This window comes from Phocoena sinus, chromosome 15, assembly GCF_008692025.1.
Source record: "Phocoena sinus isolate mPhoSin1 chromosome 15, mPhoSin1.pri, whole genome shotgun sequence".
NCBI lineage: Eukaryota > Metazoa > Chordata > Mammalia > Artiodactyla > Phocoenidae > Phocoena > Phocoena sinus.
Window position 1 is genome coordinate 46,562,727 of NC_045777.1, and position 22,990 is coordinate 46,585,716.

The 22,990-nt window shown below is 40.9% G+C and overlaps 1 protein-coding gene across 1 annotated transcript in view; it reads left to right on the forward strand.

The window, feature by feature from the left end:
• RALGAPA2 (Ral GTPase activating protein catalytic subunit alpha 2) overlaps positions 1-22,990 on the forward strand; it is a 284,371-nt gene that overhangs the window by 110,161 nt on the left and 151,220 nt on the right. Inside the window, 7 exon segments of the mRNA XM_032604977.1 lie at positions 429-566; positions 2,052-2,149; positions 6,913-7,003; positions 8,352-8,528; positions 17,708-17,901; positions 18,710-18,808; positions 19,039-19,194. Coding sequence (XP_032460868.1) covers positions 429-566; positions 2,052-2,149; positions 6,913-7,003; positions 8,352-8,528; positions 17,708-17,901; positions 18,710-18,808; positions 19,039-19,194 — 953 coding nt within the window.

Here is a 22,990-nt window from a genome sequence, read left to right on the forward strand (position 1 = left end):
TTATCTTCCTTTAGGGTGTGTGTGTGTGTGTGTGTGCGCGCGCGTGTGATGTCCCATTCTTGCACATGTAAGTGACCTTCCCTCGCATCTCCCGGATCCCTCTTCCCTTGACATGCCTGTCCCTGAAACTCCAATGACTTTCACAGTTCTCAACCATTCTGCTCGCTCTCCCTTCTTGTTTTCTTCACTTTGATTGAAAGAAAATGCTTTGCAGACCTTAAAAAGTAGATGTACACTTGGAGTGGAATAGTACTGTTAACAAGTGTAGAAAACTTTATGATGTGAAAGACAGTGATCTTACCGCACAATTTTTGTGGAAAAAAGTAGTGTCTAAAACTATGATTTTGAGAATCAGTTGTTTTAAGTAGTGAAATTATTTTGAAAAATCTTGAAATACATCCCTGCATGTTCTGTGTCAATGCCCACAGAAGTAGAAGAATGCCCGCAGCCGGAAAATGCAGCTGCAGCCGAATCCGGCCCCCTGGCAGCAGCCGAGCAGCAGCCAATGGTTCGGAGCAGCAGCAGCCCTGACGTCACGGAGCCACTGTGCTCAGAGGCCCCTCCGGGTACCAGCAGCTTCCCTTACTCACACGGGACCGTAGATTCTGGCCGGGAAGGGGCTGCATGTCGTGTGGCTTTCTACATTTATCCTAACTCTACTCTATTTATGTCAAGGGAATTTATAAGTTGATTTGCAAGGATGTGATTTCTGGCAATGAAATATTTTAACTACTTATTTTAATCTATTTATCCAAATTATGTGTGTGTGTGTGTGTGTGTGTGTGTGTGTCTGTGTGTGTGTGTACTTTTTTCAAGTGTGGCATGTTTGAGGACTAGAAAAAAGTCCAGAGTGGCTGGAGTGGGTGGGAGGTAGAGAATGTTCACCACGGGTGAGGGAGGGCAGCAAGTTAGGGCGGAGGCAGGGAGGAGAGGTGTGAGGGGTGAGGAAAGGGCTGCGAGGAGAAACGTCGACAGTGAGAATGGAAGGCTGACCAGACTCGTGAAGAAGTTTATTAGCAGCATGCAGAGTCTGCTGAGGTTGAACATGATAACTTGTAACAGCATTAACCCACACAGTTTCTCCAACAGCTTTTAGCAGCAACTGGTGTGGAGGGCAAAGAGGCAGATGGTTAGACCTGTAAACAGTGACTAATGTATTTTACAGTGAAAGCACATGTTTAAACGTATCTTGCAACAGTGAACACACTTATTTAGTTTCATGGGTTGGAGAAGAAATCAACCCAGCCATCCCCTAGTCCTTAATGTCAGGGTCATGCCAGCCTCATCAAATGCGTAGGAAGTATCCCCTCTTAGAAATCCTCTTGAGATAAGAAAATACGATAAAAATAATTTGAGAAATGTATTATCTGAAAGATTTTCTCTTCTCCAAAAGTCTTTGTGTAAGATCATTATGACTTTTTTTTCCCCCTTAAATACTTGGTAGAATCCATCGGTTGCTTGGAGTTTTCCTCTAGGAAGATTTTAAGGTACTATTCAAATTTTTAAATCACTATGACTATTCATATTTTCTTTTTCCTGTTTTCTTTTGGATAAGTTGTGTTTTTTTCCTAGGAATTTGTTCAATTCATGGATTTTTTTTTTCAAATTTATTGGCCCCAGACTACTCATAGAATGTGATCTTTTAAATTACCTTTTGCAGGCTTGGTGGTGATATTCCCTTTTTTATTACTGACACTGGTTATTTCTCTCGCCAGCAACGCTGAGCCACCTCACTGCTTCCTGTCCCCTTCAGCTTGCCTGGCTGACTCAGGCAGCTCTTGTCTGAGACCCCTTCCCCGAGGCTCTGGGACAGGCCTTGTTGCCTGCCCCCTGGGTAACGTAACCCAAGACAGTGAAGCTGTCTGTGCGTCAGAGACCAGGTCTATGGAGCAGACGTGATCCATAGGCTACCAGTGTGCTGGGCCCAGATCTCTCTCTTTTGTATATCTTAGGATACTTAAATTTAATAATTACCTACGTATAAAAACCTTTTCCAGTTTTACCATCTGAAGTATTCCTGCTGTTGATTCTCCCCTCTCCCAAATCTCTAGGTCAAAAGGTAGAAAATGCACAGAATGTGAGTTCTTCAGAGCCCAGGCCTGTTCAGGAGAACAAAGGACATGAGAAGAAAGAACATGAAGGAATAACAGTAAGATCTTTTCAAAATATATCCATTTATCATTAAAAATAAACATACAAATTATTGGCACAATACATAAATTTAATAGTGGTGTGATGCTATCTTTTAAAACTTTTTTCCATTTGGATGTGTTTTAGGGCCAAATGACCTTGAGGCCTTTTAAAGCCTTGCCTACTTTCTATGTAAAATTACAGTCAAATTACAAAACTAGGGAAAAAATAAACATGAAAACAGAATTTACCATCTGGTCTGTATGTGCCCTTTCTATTTTTAAGGAGCATCCTTACCTTCAAACAAACGTTCAGATTCCCTATTCCTGATATCACTTTAGGTTGTAGCCTCCACCTGACATGAGTTCCTAGATAAGTGAGATGCTGCAAAGATCTGTTACAGTTTCTTTTTTTTTTTAATCTAAAATAGCATTTATTATTTTTTTAAAACACAACTTTAAAGTATAAAGAAGAAAATGAAAAAGTAACCCTAACTCATTCATGCAGATAATTCCTATTTATTCATTTTCTAAGATTAGTATATATGAATAGAAAACTCATACATCACTGAAAGGTACAAAATAAACAAAGAAAGTCTCTCCCTACTCTGCCCTGCCTGGAAGCTAATGAGTGTTAAATTTCCTCTGTCTTCATTTCTGTAAAGGACATATACCAGTTTGCACATTCCATATGTATATGTATATTATATGTGTATATTTCAATAATCAGATAAACACCCAGAGGCTCACCACCAGCTTAGGAACTAGAATATCTGCAGTGTTGTTGCCGTGGCCTGTGGGCTTCATCCTGGTCCCTCAGAGAGCAGCTTTCTGTTGGCTTTGTGTTTATCGTGTCCTTGCTTTGCTCTATAGTTTTGCTCAAAATGTATGCATCTCCAAACAATATGTCCTTTAGTTTTCCTTATTTTTAAACTTTATGAAAGTGGTATTATTGCTTTGTTCACTCATTATTATGTATTTCTAAGTCCACATTGCAGCACGTAGCCCTAGTTCATTGCTTTCTGTGCTGTATGATACTCCACCGTGAATAGACCACAACCTACTTTCCCATTCTCTTGTTGACAGACATTTAGATTGTTTCACTTTTTTTTAAATGAAAAATGAAGCTATGTACATCCTTCATCAAGAATGTGAGTGGAATTGATGAGTCACAGAGCAGCATAATGTTGTCCTTTACAAAAGAATGTGTCTTTTTCCAAAGTGATTGTACCACTTATGTACCAGCGGTGTGTAGAGTTACCATTCATCCACATTCTTGTCAACACTTACTATCGTCAGATTTTAAATCTTTTGAGTCAGGTGGGTGGAAATGGGATCTCGTTTTATTTTGCATTTCTCAAATTACTAATAAAGTTTAAAATCTTTCCTTATGTCGATTGGCCGTATGTCTTTCATCTGTTGAATGCCTACTGATGTCTTTTCCATTTTCCTATTGATTTCTTTGTCTTTTTCTCTTTTATTTGTACTAATTCTTTATATAATCTGAATACTGATCCTATGTTGGTTATGTTTCTGGCAAATATCTTCTTCCAGTGTCTGGCATATATTTTCACTTTCTCTATGTTGTCTTTTGATGAACAGAAGTTCTTAATTTTGATATTCTTGGTTATAATTTTTGTGGTTATGTTTTATGAAAATTTTAAAATATCAACTGCACAGGGATAAAAGTATTTACCTTGTATTTATAAGTGTTTCAGTTTTGCTTTATACATTTAAGTCTTTCAGCTACCTAGAGTTGATATTTATGGAGTGAGGTGGGGATCCAATTTCATTTTTCTTTCCCCACATGTATATCCACTTCTGGGTCCTGTATATTGAATTCATTTTTCCTTTATTAATCTGAATGCTACCTTTCTCTCATATATACTGCTTCCCAGATGTGTAAGGCTTTATTTTGGTGCTTCTTGAATCATTGGTTTCTTTGTTTCTCTGTCTTAATTACCATAGTCCCCCCACTTCCTTTTTCCTTCCTCCCACCCCTTCTAATGGAAGCTATTTTTCTACTATCTTTTGTCTTTCATTGTTGCTGTTGAGAGGTCTTCTGTTCATCCTGTCTATTTGTTGTTCTTCATCCTTGTCCTTCAGTTTCACCACAGTATATTTAGGTGCATTTTCTTTTGGTCTATACGTTTGCTCTGTTTTGGATATGGTATATGTGCCATGTGTCTTTGAGTACTTGTTTCCATTGCTTCTGGAAAATTCTTGGTAACCATTTCTTCAAATATTGCCTCTTTTTTGTTCTCTCTGGCTCTTTCCTTCTGGAATTCTGGGTAGAAATATATTTAGACCTTCTCATTCTGTCTTCCATGTCTCTCAAGCCCCCTTTCATATTTTCCATTCTCCTTGGCTATGTGGGTGCATTCTGGGTAGTTCATCAGATCTTCACTCAGTTCAATAATTCTCTCCTTACTCATAAATAGTCTGCTGTTTAATACTTTCTTTCAGTATTTTGGTTCAACACTTACACCTTTTGCTTCTGCAAGTTCAGGTTAATTCTTTTCAAGTGTATCTTGCAATCTCTCATAATCTCTTGTTGCTTGCTCATTTTTGTGATTGCCATCTTTTATTCCTTTAAAATAATCACAGATTATTTTATTCTAAATTCTAAATTCTTTATCATTATCTGAAATCAGTCTGATATTTGTTGTTTCTGAGACTCTTGTGCATGGTGGTTTATTTATTTCCTTTGCTGTTTGGTGATCTTTGATTGTGAGTTCCTACCTGGCTCATCTGAATCTACAGAAAACCTGGATATCTGAAGTGATGAAGTTTCACCAGGGCAACATTTTCATTTGTTTCTTCCAGGAAACAGGGAGTGCTATTAATCCTGGACTCTTGGTCCTTTTGCCACAGGGAGTGGTAACATTAGATTTACCCCTAAAGTAGCCCCATCTCACTGCCCTGGTTTCAGTTTGCTTTGTGGGGTAGGGAGAGGGTGTGGATCACTTGGAGGTTTATTTTCCTTCCTGTGAGCCCCAAATTTTTATGTAGGTTCTAGTTCTGTAGTTGGAGGATATTTCATCTCTCAGAGAATCAGAAGCAGAAGAGCCCACATTCTGCTTTTCAATTAAGGAAGTATCCTGCGTATATTTCCACTGTCATATTAGACATAGATTATCCTTCCTTAAGGCTGAGTAATATTTTTTTCATATACTGTTAATCTTCTAAATATTTATGACCTACTTCTGTGTTTTAGCTTAATAATTATTCTGTCCTTTAATTATACATCTTAGTCCCCCCTTTTCATGTGTTTGCTTGTTTAATATTCATTCCTTTAGTTGGCTCATCGAATCCCATGTTTTTCGTATACTCTGAACTGGAGGGCCTTAGATATACATCTTCATTTTTGGCTGTATCCTCCATCTCACCAGTCGTGGATTTTTGTTGCACGCTTATAGCACGTTCTCTTTAGATATTCAGCCCAAAGATGAAAATTAAAATATCAGAAACTTTCTCAAGTTCCTCTATCCATTGTCTGTCCATCCGTCCATCCTCCCTCCCTTCCTTTCTCCCTCCCTCCCTCCCTCTCTCCCTTCTTTCCTTCTTTCCTTCGTCACCATCATTCTCATGGTCCCCTAGATTCATATCCTTTTGTGATTAAACTTCCACACCCATGTACAACTCTTATATAAGCTCTCATATAAGCTCTTGACTGTCATTCTGCAGCATTTTTAAATTTATCTTTTCTTCTCCTTTTCTACCATCAAAAGCCTTATCTGCTCACTCCTGGGTCACTGTAACAGTTCCATAGCAACTTCTTAACTCTGTCCTGCAGATAGCTGCTCGACTTACCTTTCTCGTTTTGTTTTTAATCACAATAAGCTATTGTCTGGAACAGACAGTTGCTCATTTTGTCAATACTGGGTTGAAATTCCTAAGCCTGATGTTGGCAGCCCACTGGCAGCTGCCTCTTTGTAGAAGGTGGTCGCATTTTCTTCCTACCATTTTCACCTGACTGCCCTGCATGGCCTGCTATAATCGGCTTCTTTTCCTGCACATAGAACTTGCTGATTCCTCAGTGCTTCCTGCCCTGAGTCCCCTCCTGCCTTCTCTCTACCACCTCATGTCTGTTGCTTCTTGAACAGCTACTGTCACTGTGAGCCGATCAAGGTAATGCTTTATTCTGCAAACCTTTTAGAGAAAGTTGACTCGCATATTTTGCTACTCTGCATTGTAACCGTTTTGTGTAATTTGTGTATGTTTTGTCTTTCCAAGCCAGTTATGTAAATTGTAGTGGATGCGAATTGCCTCACAGTGTTCTAGTCCCCTGTTTTTAAACCACGGTCCGGTGCTGAGCGGTGCTCAGGAAAGCCTGCTGCACACGTAACAAGGGAAGCACTGAATGACTTTTGGGAGTCTGGGTGGAGTTTCTGCCTTCCCTGCTAGCACCCTGGCCATCCACGGGGACTTAGGCTTCCTGGAGGATTGTATCCGTTATCCATATGTGCCAGAGCAGAGGTACAAGTAGAATTTCAAAATAAACGATTTCCATATAACTTGGCACCCCTCCTCAGTAGACCATTTTAATTGGATGTCAACTGACAAAGTAGAAGCCTTAAATTTCAGGTCTTGTGTAATTTATAATTCAGTTATAGTAATCTGTGAACCCGTATCCTTCCAATGCAAAACGTCATTCAGTTTTTTTTGTTGCCCGTTATTATTGTTTGTTTCTTTTTCTTTAGAAATGTGGACTAGAAACTTACCGGTCTTATAAAAATGAAAACTTCCCTGTACCAAATGCAATATTTCTTTCTGTCTGAAGATCTCAGTACGAAGAAGCAGCAGCCCCGCTGAATTGGATTTGAAAGATGATTTGCAGCAGACGCAAGGAAGATACAGAGGGAGACAGAAGAGTAAGTGCCAGCAAATGTGGTCTGTGTTCCTCCAGCTTCGGCGAGGCTGCATTTTGTTCCCTTTTGACTTTCTAACTCGAATGATGTCTTATCATCTGAAGACACGTGGTTGTGAGATGGGACATCTTTGTTCCTGGGATCCCAGGATGATGGGTGGTTAGTGCATACCTACAGTTGAATAGATCCAGTCAGTTGCCTATACCTTCGAGGCCTGTCTTTCCAGCCCTGGGACTTTCTCCAGGTGAGAAGCACAACCAAGGTTGATGTCTGGGTGAGCAGACAGACCCAGAAGGAAAAATGGCCTTCCCCAGAAAGTTTCCCCAGGTTAGGAGCAAAAGCTTCAGAAGTACCTTGAAGTCAATGGCATAAGTGTTTAAAAAATAAAATCTGACTGGGATGCTGAGACGTACCATCACATACTGTGAAACGCAGTCCCTGATACTCCGCTTCCCTGAGGTCCACTGCCAGGGCCCCTCCTTCTTGGCAGATCCTGGTGGAGGGCGGAGCAGGGCCTCTTAGGCTCCACCTTCTAGAGTCCTGGGGCAGTCAAAGTTAGGGACCTAGCAGGTTGGGGACTGGGACACCTGTCAGTTCTCTGCAGGTGAAGAGCGGACAGCAGATTAGAAGCGGCAGGGATGGGGGACCGTCAGCGGCAGATCGAAATGCAGCCGGCAGAGCTGCAGGCAGAGAGGGCAGACACCCCGAGTCCTTGTGGAGCAGACGGGATTTGGGGGGCAGGCTGGCTGGGTCTATTCTGCGTCAGACTGAATAGTCCTGTGAGGCTTCACAGCCTTTGAAAGCATCCTTGTATCATGACAAATTAGAACTTTTTAGTGTTTAAAGGGGAGAGTCTCTATTGAAGAAAACCTTTTGTGTGGGACCCCTCATCCCCCGGTAATCCTGGGTGATTCACCCCAGGTTCAAGTCTAGACATCAGGCATGAGGTGGAAGGCATCCTCGGGCTCTTCAGCCTGCCAGAATAAACTTGCTTCTGTGGTGGAATCAATTCCCCTCCCCTCCTCCACCCACCCCCATTTTGTAGTTGAATAAGTCAGGGTAGAAAGCGTAAGAACTCGAGGTGATCTTCTCCGTACCTGGGGGAACTCAGTTAAGACCCCTGAATAGGGTGCGGCTTGGGCTGTAGGTGGCACGGCCCATAAGGACTGCTTGTGCCCCACGCCTGGAACCTCTGTTTCATTGACCAGGAGCCCCACGCAGGCACCTTTTGAGCTTCTGTCCTGAGAACGATTCCTGCTGGGACAGCTGCTTAGTTCCCTGTGTGCTGGGATTGTGGACATGCTGGTTCCTTGCTCTTGGCTGTCTCAGACTGTGTCTCCCATTGTGCCAGGTGACAGTGTCAGCAGTGACCCTGCTCTGGGCTGCAACACCGAGGCAGAGCTGTCCCTGAGCCCGTGGCAGATCTGCGAGGAAGACCCGGAACTGAGCACGCCCACGGATGCTGTGACTGACTCCGATGCCCGCCACTGGTTACAACTCAGTCCCACGGATGCTTCCAACCTCACAGGTAACCAACTGCGTCTTTGAAAAGAGGCGCCGGTGCTAACACCGGTTGGGAGATCCCAGGGTTTGCCAGTTGCAAGACCTCTAGGGGTCCCTCAGCACAATGATGATGGGGGCTCCCTCCTCCCACATGGGTGCGCCGGCCCCAACCCCCTGTTCATAATCAATTGTGAATTCGCAGAGTCCTATGTGGAGAGGGTGCTGAAACAGTGGTCTAAAAGGGAGGAGGCCTGCCATGCCGACACCCACTGTCCACCATGGGAGGAGGTCTCTGATATTCATGCCAAGGCTTTGCGATCCGTGACCAAATGTGATTTACTCTGGACACAGAGAAGAGTGATTTTTCCAACTGACATGTGTCCTAAATCCAGGATAAGTTAAAGAATTTGGATAGCTTATTGATTACTATTTTCTTTAACTTTACTGTAGAATGTTTGATATATACAAGATAAGTTGTGAGGCATGTGTAAGTTAGGGACTGTAGTAATCAAATGAACACCAGCAAACCTGCACCCCGTGTAAGAAGTAGAACAGCTGCCCCACCAGTGAGGCCCCAGCAGGCCCTTCTCAAGTCCTTCCCCTCCCGTCGTCCTGTGACCCTGTCCCCAGTTCTTCCTAAAACCATGCCCTTAACTTCTTTATAATTTTACCACGATATCTGTCTCCTCAAACACTACGTCATTTAATTCCGGTTTTAAGCTTTTGAAAAATGTTGTCATATTCTGTATTTTTGCAACTTTTTTCCCTTGAGTATCTGTATTTCTAAGATTCATGAATAGATTACAGATCCGAACTTTCTGGGTCTGCATCCAGGCTCTGCCAAGGAATTGCAGGGTGGCCTTGAGCCAGTGAATCTTTCTGTCCTTCAATTTCTTTTCTGTAGAGTGGGGTAGGAATCGTCTGTATTATGGGTCGTTGCAGGAATCGATGAGTTGAGCACCTGAGTCCAGAGCGCAGGGCAGTGTGTGTGGAAGCACTCTGCAGTCTTAGCTCGTCACACGCACGCACACACGTCCTGTGACCCTGGGAAAGTGAACCTCTAAAGGCTCAGTTCCCTTACCTTGTGACAGGGGAGGACGGGGACACCAAGAGAAGTTGGGTTTCTGTTTTGCTTTGTTTTGCTAAGTGTCAGGAGAGACTAGTGTTCTGAGCAGCTCAGCGAGGGCGCTGCCCACCACGGCCACTTCCCTCCTGGCCCACTGCATTCCTGCATCCATAGGCGTCCTTGATGAGAACAACAACAGCAAGCCACAAAGCACATGTTGCCTAAAAAGTGGTATTAAAATGCTAAAAACCATCTTAAAATGAGAAGTCAAGGCAAAACTTTGAACTTAGTTTTTTGTTTTTGTTTTTTTTAACCAGGCAAACTGGTTTTCACTAATTACGATATAAAATTTAACCAGTCCCTGATGTTTTTGGAAGTTCCTAACGGAGTAACATAAAAACTTCGTAAAATTTAGTTTTGGGTAAAACTTAGTGTTGGATAAAATCTTTTATCTATGAGGTAGATAAGACCAAGGAGAATAATCTTAATGTGTATCTTAATTAAGACTAGAAACACGAGCAGAGAAAAACAAACCAGTTAACTGTAAATGAGTAACGCATTACCTTATAATGCTGTATATGCCGTCCTTAAGAGATAGTGGACATTTTTGGTCTAAGTATTCACATCTGCCAATGGTAGAAGCCCTGCAAAATCAATGAGAGAATGATTGGCAAAGCCATGTGCTGACTTTTATAAATTATTGGGTAGCATTGATAATTTGTGCTTCTCAAATGTGTGGTTCTTTTGGAAATGATTTAAAATTCTTCGTATATATAGCGCTACATAGACATGTATAATGATTTTGAATAATAATACCATAAACTTATAAGGGATTTAACAGTTTACAAGGAACTTTGAGGCATCCTCTTTGATTTTTATGGTAAGCAGGCCAAGTCATACAAATTCTGTTCTAGGGATGGAGAAGCTGAGACCCAGAGAAATTGTGTTGTCTCGCTGGGGAGTAAGTGCCGGAGTTGGAACTGGCTTCCAAAGTGTTCTGACTCCAGATGCAGCGCTGTGCCTGCTCCTTTCTTCTACGCTGCTGTTAAAATTACAGCTGCAAACCCCTCTGAACTATTTGAGAATTATTAACACATTTGTGGAATAAATGGCTTCTTTGGGTCCAATATACAGATTGTCCAACGGAAATCATCTTCGTGGTACTATCAAAGGCGATACTGAATTTTCAGTAAGTTGAATTTACTTAAACAAGGACTAGTTTTAATTAGTTTTATTGAAAGGAAAGAAAATGGGGTGATTACGTCTTTTGTCTGTCCTCTGGAAAGATTAGTTCTGATCCCATCTCAGAGTGTGCATGGGACCGCTCAATCTAATAAACTCGTGTGAGGTAATTTTATATGATGCACCCTCTGTTGTGATTAACTCCTCCAAATACTTAGTTCTTTGAAATTCTAATATCGAGAATCAGTACACTCAGTTCAATAGTTCATCTTGTCATCTGTGAAAAGGACAAACCGTAATATGATAAGGTTTAAGGATTATCGCAGTTCTGAATTTAACTTTCTGTTCTTAGGAGAACAATTTCTTCATAAATGGACAAAATAAAACTCATGTTACCCTGATCTCCAGGACACACAAAGAGAGTGATCCAACAATTTGAGTGTGTCTCTGTTTCTCGTTGAATAATCCTACCAGTTATCAAATGCTTAGAATAGTAAACTGCTTCCAAAATCTTAAATTCCTTTATCATTGGCAAGCTAACAGTTCAGTTTTATATTTGCTTTCTTATTTAAATCATTTCATGTTTTCTGAGAATAACAGCTAAATTTATGGTGCATTGTTTCACAATGTGCTGGGATTTGTATGGCAAGACATGGAGATGATTGTCATGAAGGAAAAAGTTTATAGAAATAGGGGCACGACATGCCATGCAGGGGGGCACATGAGGAGGCACAAGGGTTAGGGGCAGGAAGAGAGGGGAAAGCGTGGGCAACAGCCTTTACTGTCGTTTGCACGGGAAAGGGAAGGCAAGGCAGGCTATGCAGACTCAGGAGCGGCTAGTTGGTATAATTTCAGCAGACCCTAGAGCACAGACACTGGCCCTGGTTGCCTGGTGCCGGACCCCATGGTGATGAGGGCACAGGGACATCCCCTTGATAGCAAGAGCTGGACAGAGGAGGTAGGTGGGAGGCCTGGGTTTGGGATTATGGGGTTTGCATGTGGAAGACCCAGTCCCTGGGGAGTTGTTTGCTATCTCTAGGAATTAACTAACCCTGGGATGGGCAGTCCCTTCCTGGTCAAGGAGGCCCCAGATGCCAGAGCGTCAAGAATACCGAAAACAAGAAATTAGAGTTGACTTGTGCATAAGTTTTGTTCTGTTGAGCTTATGATTTTCTAGGGGGGGAGTATTTTTGATTCCATAGGTAAGAATCAGTATTGCTGTTGACCTCATCTCTTATTTAGCAAATAAGCTTATAGTCTAGAAATACTGAATTTGATGCTATAAGAAATAAAAAGATGAATAAGTCATAGCCATGACTGACTTACGAGCTTACCAAAAATAAGACATTTATCCTGATAAGGACAAATAATGCAATAAGTGCTATGTGATTTATTTAAAAGGAGTTTTAATCACAGGGATAGACAAATAGACTAAGGGAATGGAGTATAAAATACATACTGGATCCACACAGGCACGGAGTCCTGATACACGAAAGAGACAGCATTCCAGGTCTGACAAGGGAAGAATGGACTGCCCCCACAAAGGCCTGTGGGACAATATTTAGCCACAGGGCAGAAAATGGGACAGATTCCCTACCTCCCACCTTGCCCACAGCCAGGTCCCTATGGATAAAATACTTAAATGTGGAAAGGAAAACTTAAGAACTTTTGGAAGAAAATATCCTCTAAAAATATGTCTAAGACCTTGGGGTAGGGAAGGCTTTCTTAAATGGGATGGAAAAAAAAAAAGCTAACCATAAGAAACGTGTCAGTTACTAATTCAACTTCAGCATAAGGAAAACTTCCTTTTCATTGTCAGAGAAACGTTAAGAACTCAGGGTTAGCAGAACGCTGCAGGTAAGGGCCAGCTCTGTTGCTCCTTCCAGGTGCCTGTCAAATCGCTGATACGTTTTAAGATAAAGTTCAGTAAGAAGTGGTTTTCAGCATTTTGCTTTAGTTGGGGAAAAAGGTCAGTGGTGTTCCCCCCCCCCCCCCCACCGTTGCAAGGTAAGCTTCAGGGGTGGGATTGTCATTGGTCATTGCTCACTGGTCATGTTCACAGCTGATTCTTGGCTCCCAGGACACTACATAGCAGGGGAGGAATAGTCAGTAAATACTTGAATCAGTGAATGAATAAGCTTTAAGCTGCAGGCTGTTGTTTGAGTTAGCTAAAAACAGCAATGAAATTTTAACCTTTTTTGATAATAAAAAATATGTACAATTGCGTTTCCAAGTCTCTTGTTTAGTATATTTACCACAGCCTTGCCTCTAGATGTTGTTATCGAAATCCTTTGACCATTTCTGCTTTTAATTATAACTTGTGCTTTTAATTATCACTGTTACCTGCCACCAAAAGCATTCACAGGAATGGTGTGTCGGCACCATCTGCCGTTGCAGACATTTTTGGCATTTCCACCAGGCTTTGATCTATTTTGAAAACATAAAACTTTCTAAAGAAAAATAACGATGAGAAGTACCGTGGGGTTGCTTGCTCTCCTTTGTAATCTTTAACATGAATGTTGCGTGTGCCTGGGAAGCAGATGAGGAAGGAGAAAGAGGGTCAGGCGGCAGTGATGGTCAGCAGAGTGCCAACCTGTGTCTTCTCCGCTTTTAATCAAAAGTCTAGGCCTAATTTTTCTGGTCCCAGAATTAAGGTGTTTCTGTTGAGCCTTTGGGTTTGTGCCTTTGGTTAAGTTTTCAACTCAAAAGGGAAAATCATTGGGCTACCCTGGTGGCGCAGTGGTTGAGAGTCCGCCTGCCGATGCAGGGGACACGGGTTCGTGCCCGGGTCCGGGAAGATCCCATATGCTGTGGAGTGGCTGGGCCCATGCGCCATGGCCGCTGAGCCTGTGCGTCCGGAGCCTGTGCTCCGCAACGGAAAAGGCCACAACAGTGAGAGGCCCGCGTACCGCAAAAAAAAAAAAAAAAAAAGGAAAATCATTTCCAAAGCACCAGCTATGTTTCATCAACCTTCCACCAAACCTACAGGAGACTGCTGCTGTGTGAAGTCACCCTTGGGTCCTAAGTGCGTGTTTTACTGATTACCAAGACTTATCTCATGGCTAAAATCTTTTGCATATTTGCAAAGTTCTGAACTTTAGATTGCTCCTGTATTAAAGTCCTGTATGTGTTGGGAGAAAGATGATATAACTTTTATTTGTTTGCAAGACTTCCTACTTTAACAACAACAAAAAAATGTTAATGTCTCTATAGCACTTAATAATAATGGAACAAAAAGCTGCTAGGCTAGCATACTAGCTTGCTCATGAAAAAGAAAATGAACTAAGTGTTTGGTGTTTTTAAGGTGAACATGAAATTTTCAGAAATCTCTCAAATCTCGATTCTTAACTAAGTGCTGCCTCACTGAGGAACCATCTACATGCAAAATGTCAGCATCTGTTCTGTTACTTATGCCATGAGTGGAATAATTTTGGGTAAAAACATTTCAACTCATTAAAAAATTTTTTTCACAGTAATATTGAGCATGCAGTCGTTTCAAATACCTCGAAAAGACTCCCTGTATTGTGATAATGTGATGGGGGATGCTACCTAGAATTTTATCACTGAGGAATACATTTTTCTGAGAGCAAAGCAGTATTGAAACAGATTCTTTTTTTGGAGGGGGGGATCCTTCCATAACTGAGAATGTGTTTGCTGGCAGGTAGCAGGGAGGTGTAGGTGATAAGACACCTGAACTCTGTTTACTTGGAGCTGTCACTCAAGGGAAGTCCCAGCCTGACTAGAAGGCTGGAGGCTAATCTCCACCTCAGATGGCTGCATTTTGGGGGTGATGGTTGGGGATGGAGCAAAGCTCTAAGTCACTGAGTTCCCTTACTTTTTTTTACCCCTCAAGGAATTAAAGACTCATGGATGAGAATTTTTCTCATTCTTCTTGAGAAAAATAAATGCTGTATCATGCTGCTTGTTCACTTGGGAGCTTAGGTTGGTTTGTAAGGTTCATTTGAAGCTTCAGCAAACCTTCTTGGACTGTCAGATGCTTGATACTGCATGCATTTTACAGAGTAAATGTGAGGAGGTCGAGCCTGTCTTCTGAGGTTTTGTAAAAGTCAGTCTGAGAGCCCAGAAGGGCCATAATTAGGCTTTTGCTGTCTGTGCAGGCACACTATGTGGGATTCCGGCTTGGATTATCTGTGTCACGTCAGTTGATTGTATGATACGGATGTGGGAAATGCAGATGTGTTTTGCTCTAAGAAGGAACAGTGCTCCTGGATTTGGGAAGATCTGTCCATGACAACATGTACCATCCGTATCAAATCCTCTGTTTCAGGGTCTTGGCATCTTTCCATAATGAATATATTGATAATAAGCTGTCAGCAGCTGTCTCGGGCACAGTGCGGGAAGTGCGCGGAGCCCGCCCTGGATTTGCCCTGGTCCCTCCTCCACCCACTCCTCCTGGTCCTTGCCGGCTCTGCTCATCCCTCTACTTGAGCTCCTCGCATCCGTAGACTGTGCTCCCATTTCTATGGTTAGGCCCCAGCAATATATGCACCCAAGATGACGCTCAGCGGTGGTTAATGGTTGCCACCGTGTCTGGGTGGGACACAGCTCTTTAAACCCCCTCCAAAGATTCAAAAGAGAAGCAAAGCAGAGGTGACTTAAACGGAAAGCCAAAAGTAAGATGTGAGAGATAAAAATCAAATAAATCAGCAGCTACAATAAAAGTAAACAATTTAAACTTGCAATTCAATTCAGAAACTCTTGGGTTAGGTTGAAGACATAAAATCCAGCTATATGATGTTTACCAGAGGTACCCCTAATGCATAATGTACAGGGAGATCCTAAGTAAATAAATAAACACATTGATACATAGGAAGAAAGGTGGACCAGGGGTGTAGCTCTGTGTATGTCAGTCACATAAACTTTAAAGCAGAAGTCATTTATTAGTGACAGCAATAATTCTGAATTTATATGAACTTCATAGCCTCCAGATATATATGAAGCAAAATTTGACAGAATTACTAGGAACTACTGATAAAACCATAATCATAGTAGGAAATTTTAATATCAGCTCTCATTAATAGATGAGTTAAGCAGAAAAAATATTAAAATAGAGAAGATTTACACAATACAATTAATCTTGATTGAATGTAGATCTATATGTATAAATTTTTTTGAACTTAATTTAAAAATACCTGAGATTTTTTTTTAAAGCACATGGAACAGTTACAGAAATTGACCAGTTAGATCATTAAGCAAGCCTCAACATGTCCATGATTTGAAACTGTATTACATTCCATGAATATGATGAAATAAATTCAGAAGAACAAAAAGAAAAGAGAAGAAAACGACATTAAAAAACTAAAACTGCATTTCAAATAAATTAAGTCCAAAAAGAAATCAAATTGTGAGCTGGAAAATATTTCAAATTGACTACAGCAAAATGTAGCTGAGTACTGATATGGAGGAAAATACGTGGCCTTAGGTGTGTACACTAGAAGCAAAAGACACTAATTTATTCAATGTCTTATTCAAAAAATTAGGAAAAGAATGGCAGCAGAATAATATACAGAAGTTGACAAAAAAGGAACTAGTAAAGCTAAGTACATAACATATACTAGAAAGCAATAGAGAAAACAAAGACCACTCTTTAAAAACATGAATAAAATAGACAAATAGGCAAGACAGATCAAGGAAAAAATATTGGGAGTGAAAAAGGGAACAGAGCTACAAAAACTATAAAATTAAAAAATAATACAATAGGTTAATTCTAATAGAGTTATTTAAAATTAAGAGGACAATTCATAGCTTTACTGAAGCTTCAAATAAAAGAGAAACTCTCTTTTTCAACCTGTTTCAGACAGGTTGAAACTCTCCAGAGTTAATAATTTATCACCCCAAAAAATTTCAAGAATTGGAACGCTGCTGACTCTAAAATTATAAAGGAAACTACAGGAAAGTGAGCACTTTTCCAACACAGAATTCTGTACCCAGCCAAACTATGAATCACAAGTCAGGGACCCAAGACTTTCAGACATGAGGACGTGCGCCTTCCTCAGGCAGCCACAGGAAGACGTGGTCCACTAAAAGCGAGAAGCAAGCAGAGAAATACCATGTGCTGTTTGTGATTCTGGTCTTACAAACAAGAAATGTAAACGTGTTCCCACAAAAGCCTGTATGCAATTGTAGCTTTATTTATAATCACCAAAACCAGGAAACTCTCCAATGTCCTTCATCAGGTCAGTGGATAAACTATCATACCTGTGGATACACAACCCCTTGGATGAATCTCTCAAATAAACGCATTATGCTAAGTGAAAGGAACCAGACAGAAAAGCTGCTTACTATAGGATTCCATTTATCGGACATTCTGGAAACTGCAGAATGTAGGGACAAAAAACAGCAGTGGTTGTCTGGAACAGAGGTTCGGGGAGGGGACTGACTGTGAAGGGGCACTTGTGGAGTGAAGGGGCTATTTCGTATCAATTATGGTGGCAGTGTGTGGTGACAGTTACACCATCGTATACCTTTCTTACAAGTCCTTGAATCCAAGAAGGGTAAAATTTATTATAAGCAAACTATATACCTCCCCCATAAACCTAAGTGAATAGTAACAGCCACCACAAATGTCACTCCAGCCATGAGGCCCCCCCGGCCACGTTTTTTCATGGCCCTGTTCCCTACCTATCCTGCTCAAGTTCTCCTCCCCACCCCCCTGCTGCTTTATAAAGCCCTTCACAGGGTCTCCAGGAACTGTTCTGTCATCTCTGGGCTGTTGTCCTTTTAGTTGGAAAGGAGCAGAATCATCTAACCTTTCCTCATGGAGCCCACTTTTCTGTCTTTCTGTCCTTCCAAGTTGTCAGCCATTTCACACTTCATCTTATTTTACTCTGAACATGTAAATTTTCAAGCACAGGTAATTTGCATGACAGAAAAAAAGGCTGTAACAATGAAATCAAAATTGCATTTACAGGGTAAACACACATCTTTCCCCACAGATAGCAGCGAATGCCTTGCTGATGACTGTAGCATAATCGCTGGGGGGACCCTCACGGGTTGGCACCCAGACTCGGCCGCCGTGTTATGGCGAAGAATCTTGGGAATCCTCGGAGACGTGAATAATATCCAGTCACCCAAGATCCATGCCAGAGTGTTTGGCTATCTGTATGAACTCTGGTACAAACTAGCGAAGGTAAGTCCTGCCATCACCTTTTATTCTAATACGGGAACATTGCCTTATCACTTGACATAAAAACTGTGTTGCACGTAACTTCTGAACAGAAGTTTAGATGTTTAGACAAAGTACGTTTGACGATCCAAGAATAAATAATAATACTTATAGTTTGGTCATTTTATAAACGCCTAAGAGTTATTTCGTTTAATGTGCAAGTAGACTGTTACTATAGGATATTAAAGAATGGGATATTATACACTAGTTTTAGTTACTCTCTTTATCAAGTGATGCTGGTTTTATTGTACAAAATTGGAAGAATGTAGAAAAATGTTAAGAAGACAATCTCACCATCCACAGAGAAAACCAATATTAATATATAACTTATTTCTGTGGATAAACATATTTTTATAAAAGACCTATCTTAGAGTCCATACAATTTTCATTCTGGTTTTTGTTTTTGTTTACAACATACATTTTCCCCATGTTAGTACTTTTTTTTTTTTTTTTTCCAAAAACACAGTTCATGTTTATACAGTATAACCTGTGAAACCATCCCTTATCATTTGGAGTTCAGGGAGGCCTCTCCAGGCATTAAGATTGAAGGAAAAACAATGCCCTTGTTTTGTATTAGATCTAAAACCACCACACAGTTCAAAAAGACAGTAGACCTCATGATAAAAGAAAACACTTGTAAATGTTGTAGCTTTTCACTCAACTTACAGAAATTTAATTGGGAGCAGCTGTTTGACCATGGAGCACGTTTCTGAAGTATCATTGGGATAAACTGTGTGTTGCCTTCCCTAAAAGTCTCCTCTTTGTGAATTAGATACGGGATAACCTAGCAATAAGCCTGGATAACCAGTCTTCTCCGTCTCCTCCCGCCTTGATCCCACCCCTCAGAATGTTTGCATCATGGCTATTTAAGGCAAGTGAATATGTGTTTATTCCTTTATTGTAATTTCCTCTTCCTTCCTAAATTGAGTTTAAAAAATGTAATTGCCCAAGACTGCATGTTTTGAGGACAGGCTGGATCTCACTCCAGCCAGCGCATCCCACATCTCCATCAACAACTTTATGGAAAACTGAAAAGTAAGTGAATGGACAAAATGCATCTGCATCCGGAATTGATTAAATCTCTAAATGTCTCTTTGGCAGGCGACAACGCTGCCCGGTGCATATAAGGAAGGCAAACTCCAAGCCTACAAGCTGATCTGCGCCATGATGACCCGACGCCAGGACGTGCTGCCCAACTCGGACTTCCTGGTGCATTTTTACCTCGTCATGCACCTGGGACTAACCAGCGAGGACCAGGTATCTGGGACTCCGCCGTCGCGGTGGCCTGTCGTTCGGAAAGTGCATGTCGCTCTTTGCAGGTGAAATTGGGGTTTATGAAAGTACCTCCAAAATGTTGAAATCCTCATTAGTTCCGCGTCTTCTACACCCAGCAGCACCAGCGGCCTTTCAGAAATGTGAGTCTGACTTGTCTCACCGGAGCTGCTTCTCCCCACTGACTCGGCATTTCACCAGCCAAATTTGAATTTTACCCCTTGGCCTGTCCAGTTATGTATGATTTAACATCTGCCTGTTGTCAGCCTCAAAAATACTTACCCACTTTTTGTTGGGGTTCTACATTAGCTATTGTATGAAGAAAATGATTTTGGTCATTTAAAAATGTTCGAAAGCTACTGTTTTAGGAGTTAGGATGTTTTTGTGAACAACCTCACCTATAGATTAGGGATCCTGACATCTCTTGATAAGGAGTCTCTCAAAGAAATGTGATTGGTAGTTAAGTTGAAACAGAAGGGCCAAAGGAGCCACTAGCAATCAGCCTGTAGCCCTCGGCTTCCTCCCTCTGGAAGTCCCCTGGTGGTGGGCAGAGGACCTGGACCGGCAGGAACACTGACTTTTGACTTGCTGTCTGAATATCGAGCAGGCAAGTGAAGAGGTTGATTTGTGAAGCCTGAGCTTATTCTGGACACTATCTGGAGGATGGATTTAGAGATGTGACGGTGGTGGGGTAGAGTAGGAGGCTGGGCCTGGAGGTTAATTAGGAAGTGATTAAAGAAATATAGATTTTTTTTTAAATGGCGAGAACTAAGATGGTAGCACTGGAGATGGGGAGAGGGAAAGGGAAAGGTTTAAGAGGTTTGAAGGCATTTAATTTTATCACTAAGTCTTCTTGACTGATTAGAGATTTGAGGAGTGTTTCAGAATTTACCCTTTAAATTGTAGATACTTACCAGTGAACTTGAATCATTCGTGAACTACCAAGTAGCCATCCTTTCTGTCTTTATTTGATGCTTTGAATATATGATGCAGACACACGGACCTTTTGATACATGGAAGAGGTCATTCTTTGGATTTGCCAGCCTTACCTTGGGCCCTGTTTAAAGCTCTTGTAAAATATTCCCTGATAAACACTTCGAGCTTCAGTCACTGAACTTTTCTTCTGAAGTAATAGCCATACTGTCCTACTGGGTTGTCTCTGTCATATTCGCTCCAATTCCAGCAGTGTGCAATGGACATCTGTAGAGCAGAGACTGGACTTAGATGCACAGGCTCGTTTATTTCCTAAATAAATGTAGAAATAGAGACACATAAGTAGACCTGTTTGTACTCCTTGCTCAGATATTTTGCAGCCATCATTGCGGACGGAAGCATGTTTTACAGAATGATGCAACTCAGGGCATGTGGAAGATTAAGGAGTAGAAATAGGGAAGAGAATTAACTCACAGATAATAATGAGATCCCTCAGTGACAGAACCAAGAGAGGAAGGTTTAGTTAACAACGCTGTACTTTAAAGCAGTATCTTGCTAAGATTTGCAGGGAAAACATCTACTTGGAAATGACAGTCAACTGTAGAATCTTCTTATTTAATAAAAACAAATTTGAAGTCAGAATTGGGAGATTGGGATTGACATACAGTAATATGTATAAAATAGATAACTAATAAGAACCTGCTGTATAAAATATAAATTAAATTAAATTTTTAAAAAAATTTGAAGTCAGCTGTAAACAGTATTTCTAGAATGAGCTTTCCAGAAACTCACATAAGGAGGTGTGTTTAGAATCCTCTTTCTATTTTAAATTGTGTTGTAGTGAAAATGAAACAATAAAATGAGATGAAATCTGTATAACATTTGAGTACCCAAAACATTATTTCAAAAATGGGGTTTTGGGACATCCCTGGCCGTCCACTGGTTAAGATTTCGCCTTCCAATGCAGGGGGTGCGGGTTTGATCCCAGGTTGGGGCGCTAAGATGCCACATGCCTCATGGCCAAAAACCCAAAACTTAGAAAAAACAGAAGCAATATTGTAACAAATTAAATAAAGACCTAAACAAATTTTTTTTAAAAAAATGGGATTTTACAGTGTAGAAAAAGGAGTTTTCAAATTTTATACTTAAAATAATTTTCACATTTAATGTATCCCTTATTTTTGGTTAAGTTTGATCTTTTGTAGTTCACTGTAAAATGTGTCAATCTTAAATGATGGCCCATTGCTAGCAGTAATCCCAACATTCAGACTTCTAAGAGAAAACGGGGATATCATAAATCTCTATTTTCTAATCAGCCTACTGTTTCGACCATTAGAAGCTTGAGTTGCTATGCGTTTCATAGAATTGACTGTTATGCTTTAACCTTAACAATTATTGGTATATGTTTTAGAAGCCCTGACTGTCTGCCAAACAGAACTACTCTAAATAAACTTTATTCCTTTGCCAGAAGAAAATTACACAGAAGGCTTTCTAATGAAAGAAACTTTTCTCATTTAAGTAAGAAATGTCTCCGGTAATTAGTTTAACTTTTGGTCCACATGTCTAAACAGGTCATGGTGGTTGCTCCAGAACTTACATGACTTCTGGAAACACATGTTATATTAATTATAAGAAAAGAAAGCATTTGCTCTAGAGAATAGAGTTAAATTCAATGTTTTAGTTGACGCACTGGGCACCTGCAACTTGGACCATCTCAGGGCTGTTTCCATCTCGTGAGAGTCTTCAAAGAGCTACACTTCTACGTAGCCTGGTACTAAAAGCCTTCGTTCCTGCAGAGAGAACCTTGTTAAAATGTTCCTTATTTTTTAATAAGTAATAGCAAATCATTTTTAGATTTTTAATATTTATAATTTTGTCTTCCAACAAAATCCAAAGTGAATTTCCTCCTTTGGCCTCTGGGTGGCACCCTTGTCTGCAGGACTCTCGGCTGCCTGGTTCATGGACCACACTGAGCCTTAGAACTGCTGGGAGACCCAGCGCTGTGGGAGCTCGGTGCTGTGGCCTGGCTGCTTTACAGATGCTTTCGTAGATCTGAGAGTAGCAAAATCATGCCAGTGGTGACTAATAAAGTGTTGAACTAGAAGTAAGATCTAAAATGTCAAATATCTTTATTCCAAACGTAAGAGTGCTTATAGTAATTGAAGATTTCTTCTCGTTAAAAGAAAAAAATTGTAAAACAGGTATGATTGTGTTGTGTTACAATCATATAAAATCACAATTTCATCTAATATAATAGCAAATTAATTATTTAAATAAATACAGTTATTTCTATATTTTAGAAAGTAATAATACGTATAGCAAACAGCCAGAATTCAAAATGTAGCATATTCCAAACCAACTGTTCTCAATGTTGCTTGGACCAGTTTTTTTTGTTTTGCTTTGTTTTGTTTTTTGCGGTACGTGGGCCCCTCACTGTTGTGGCCTCTCCCGTTGCGGAGCACAGGCTCCGGACGCGCAGGCTTAGCGGCCATGGCTCACCGGCCCAGCCGCTCCGCGGCATGTGGGATCTTCCCGGACCGGGGCACGAACCCATGTCCCCTGCATCAGCAGGCAGACTCTCAACCACTGTGCCACCAGGGAAGCCCGATTGGACCAGTTTTAGCTATTCCAGTCACTCAACAATGTCATAGATAAAACAGGGGCCTTACCGAGTAGTATTTCCCACAGTACGTGTACAGTGGACGTTTACAGTTTATTAGTATGATTGAGAAAACGCTTTGAAATGGCTTTATTCTTCCTTGACTATGAACTTTTAAAAATTTGATTCTGTTACTGATTTAGAAAATATTTAGGATCATAAAAACTTTCGGAAATAACTATAAATTAT